General features: G+C 65.1%; 1 protein-coding gene across 2 annotated transcripts in view; it reads left to right on the top strand.

Annotated features, from left to right (window-relative positions):
* RGS19 (regulator of G-protein signaling 19) overlaps positions 1 to 2,305 on the top strand; it is a 5,272-nt gene that overhangs the window by 1,859 nt on the left and 1,108 nt on the right. Inside the window, exons 2-4 of one of the 2 annotated variants that reach the window (XM_014532841.1) lie at positions 843 to 939; positions 1,086 to 1,204; positions 2,211 to 2,288. In XM_014532841.1, the coding sequence (XP_014388327.1) occupies positions 910 to 939; positions 1,086 to 1,204; positions 2,211 to 2,288 (227 nt within the window). In that variant the 5' untranslated portion in view covers positions 843 to 909. The remainder of the gene's footprint in view (positions 1 to 842; positions 940 to 1,085; positions 1,205 to 2,210; positions 2,289 to 2,305) is intronic. The other variant, XM_014532842.1, reaches the window with a different exon arrangement.

Consider the following 2,305-nt stretch of genomic DNA (forward strand, 5'->3'; position numbering starts at 1 on the left):
AGGACACACCCCCTGCCTCCCCTGGGTACCCCGCAGTTCCAGCTAGCAGGACACCCCCCTCCCCTCCCACTGCAGCCCCTGCTCCCCTCCCCCCACCTGTGCCCCTTGCTCTGTGGCAAGGCAGCAGTTTCCCCAGCCCGGAGCAGCAGGGAGGGAGGCCGGGAGACCTGGGCAGTAAGTGGCCAGCTGGGGGCGGGGCTACCAGGGGCCAGTCATTGAGGACAGAGGAGCAGTAGGTCCACAGCAGAAAGCTCATGGCTCTCCTCACCATGAGCCCCGCTCCCCACGCCCTCAGGAAGCCCCGCTCCCCACGCCTTCAGGAAGCCCCGCTCCCTTTCCCACTCAGACCCTTCATGCTGCAGGCATGGTCGGCGCCCCTTGCTCAGTCCCAGTGAACAGGGCATTGCTGTGGGGCCCGGGGGCAGATTTGGATTCCTGGTGGGAAGCAACCCTACCCACCCCCACCCCCCATACACAACCTCCACAGAAAACCCAGGATGGAGGGAGCCGGGATGGGGGTTCTGCATGTCTAACCATCATCCCTGTGCACTGACCTGACAGCCCCAGACTCTTGGGGCCCCCAGCCCCCTTGGGAGGGGCAGGAGCCGGAAACCGAGAAAGAGGAACCCAGGCTTCCGGCTTCCCAGGGACCAAGCAGATGGGGGTGTCCCAGAACCTCCTGTGGAGCTCTTCACAGCCCTGATATAGGCTGGGGCGAGGCTGCAGGCAGGGGAGTGGGCCCTGCTGGGGCTCCAGGAAGGAGGGAGGCAACTCTCAAGACCCCTCCCGGGGGCCTCAGGGCTGGGGTCTCAGGTTCTCTGAGAACCTTGGCCTCTCCTCAGACCCCCAGGTTGTGGTCAGGGTCCCGAGCCGGCACCACGGAGCCCGAGCGACGACCTCCACCCACCCATGCCCACCGCGCATGAGGCCGAGAAGCAGGTGCACCTCCTCCGCCCCTGCCTCGCCCCCTCAGGGACTGGGGGGGGCAACAAGGAATTGAGGGACCCTCCAGCACTGGGGAGGCTGGAACAGTTCTGCCTTTGGGAGCGTGGCCACCTGTGACTGAGGCAGCCCATCTCCCCCAGCACACAGGGCCAGAGGAGGCAGACCAGCCTCCCTCCATGTCCAGTCATGCGGGGCCCCCGGCTCCCCCCAGCCGCAACCCCTGCTGCTTGTGCTGGTGTTGCTGTTGCAGCTGCTCCTGGTACGTGGGGGTGGGGAGGGGTGGGCTGAGCAGACCTGGGCCCAAGACCCCACTCCCTGACCCTCACGTGGCTTCTGAGGCATCACCTGCAGGCAGGACGCCTCTGCCACCCACAGCACGTATCCAGGGGCTGTTGGGTTCTGGTGGCTGGTAGCCAGTGCCCTGTGTGCGCACCCCTCTGTCTTTTATTCAGCACACGCTGACTGGCGCAACTTACAGCCGGCCCCTGCTGGCCCTGCGGACCCACAGACTGTCAGATGGAGGGGGCTGAGCAGAGGCCTGGCCTGGTGACAATGCGGATACACCTCCAGAGCAGCTGCTGGAGTGGGCATGGGGCTCCGGGTCGTCCCCAGGGTGGGCAGGCATCGGGGGAAGCTGTTTGAGTTTTTGTGCCTTTCAGAGGCCTGACCCGACTCAGACTTCCAGCCCTTAATTGCAGAATGGACAGCACTGCGGGGAACCAAAGGGGGCGGCTGACCTGTGAGCAAGCGAGGCCGGAGCCCAGATCCAGGATGGCTGAGGGTGGGCCGGGCGTGGAGAATAGGAAGAGTTGGGACTCACTGAGAGTTTGGCTTTGGAGGCCAAGGGGTGTTTGGGGTCAGGCAGGCGGCAGTAGGTGTGGAGTTCTGTGTGGACGCTTTGGTGTGAGGTGTCTGTTAGCCAGGCATGGGTTTGGGAGCCAGAGGGGAAAGACAGGCTTCTAGGGAGAGTCAGGAGTCACCCCTTGGGCCAGGGGCTTCCCCACCCCATCAGTAGGGCCTTTGGGAGAAAGTGGGTGAGGTCAGATGGGGGGGATACCAGGAGCCCGTGAAGGCCCAAAGGCAGGAAGACAGTGGAGGTCCTGGGTCAAATGCAGCTGGAGCAGCTAAGGCCTGGGGGCAGGGGAGAAGGAGCGGATCCTAGGGCTGCCCCTGCGGTGGGCTCACAGGTGCTGAGAGCCCCAGGCCTCATGTCCACACGTGCTGAGTGTCCGTGTTCACGCATGGGCCCGCGTATCTGCCATCAGGAGTGAAGGGCGGCGACCAGCATGGCGGGCTTCCGGGGAGAGCAAGCTGCAGCCCCTCCCCAGCTGCGAAGCCTGGTGAGTCTGGGGCCGTGAGC

The sequence above is a fragment of the Myotis brandtii genome, unplaced genomic scaffold, assembly GCF_000412655.1.
Source record: "Myotis brandtii unplaced genomic scaffold, ASM41265v1 scaffold915, whole genome shotgun sequence".
NCBI classification, from domain to species: Eukaryota; Metazoa; Chordata; class Mammalia; order Chiroptera; family Vespertilionidae; genus Myotis; species Myotis brandtii.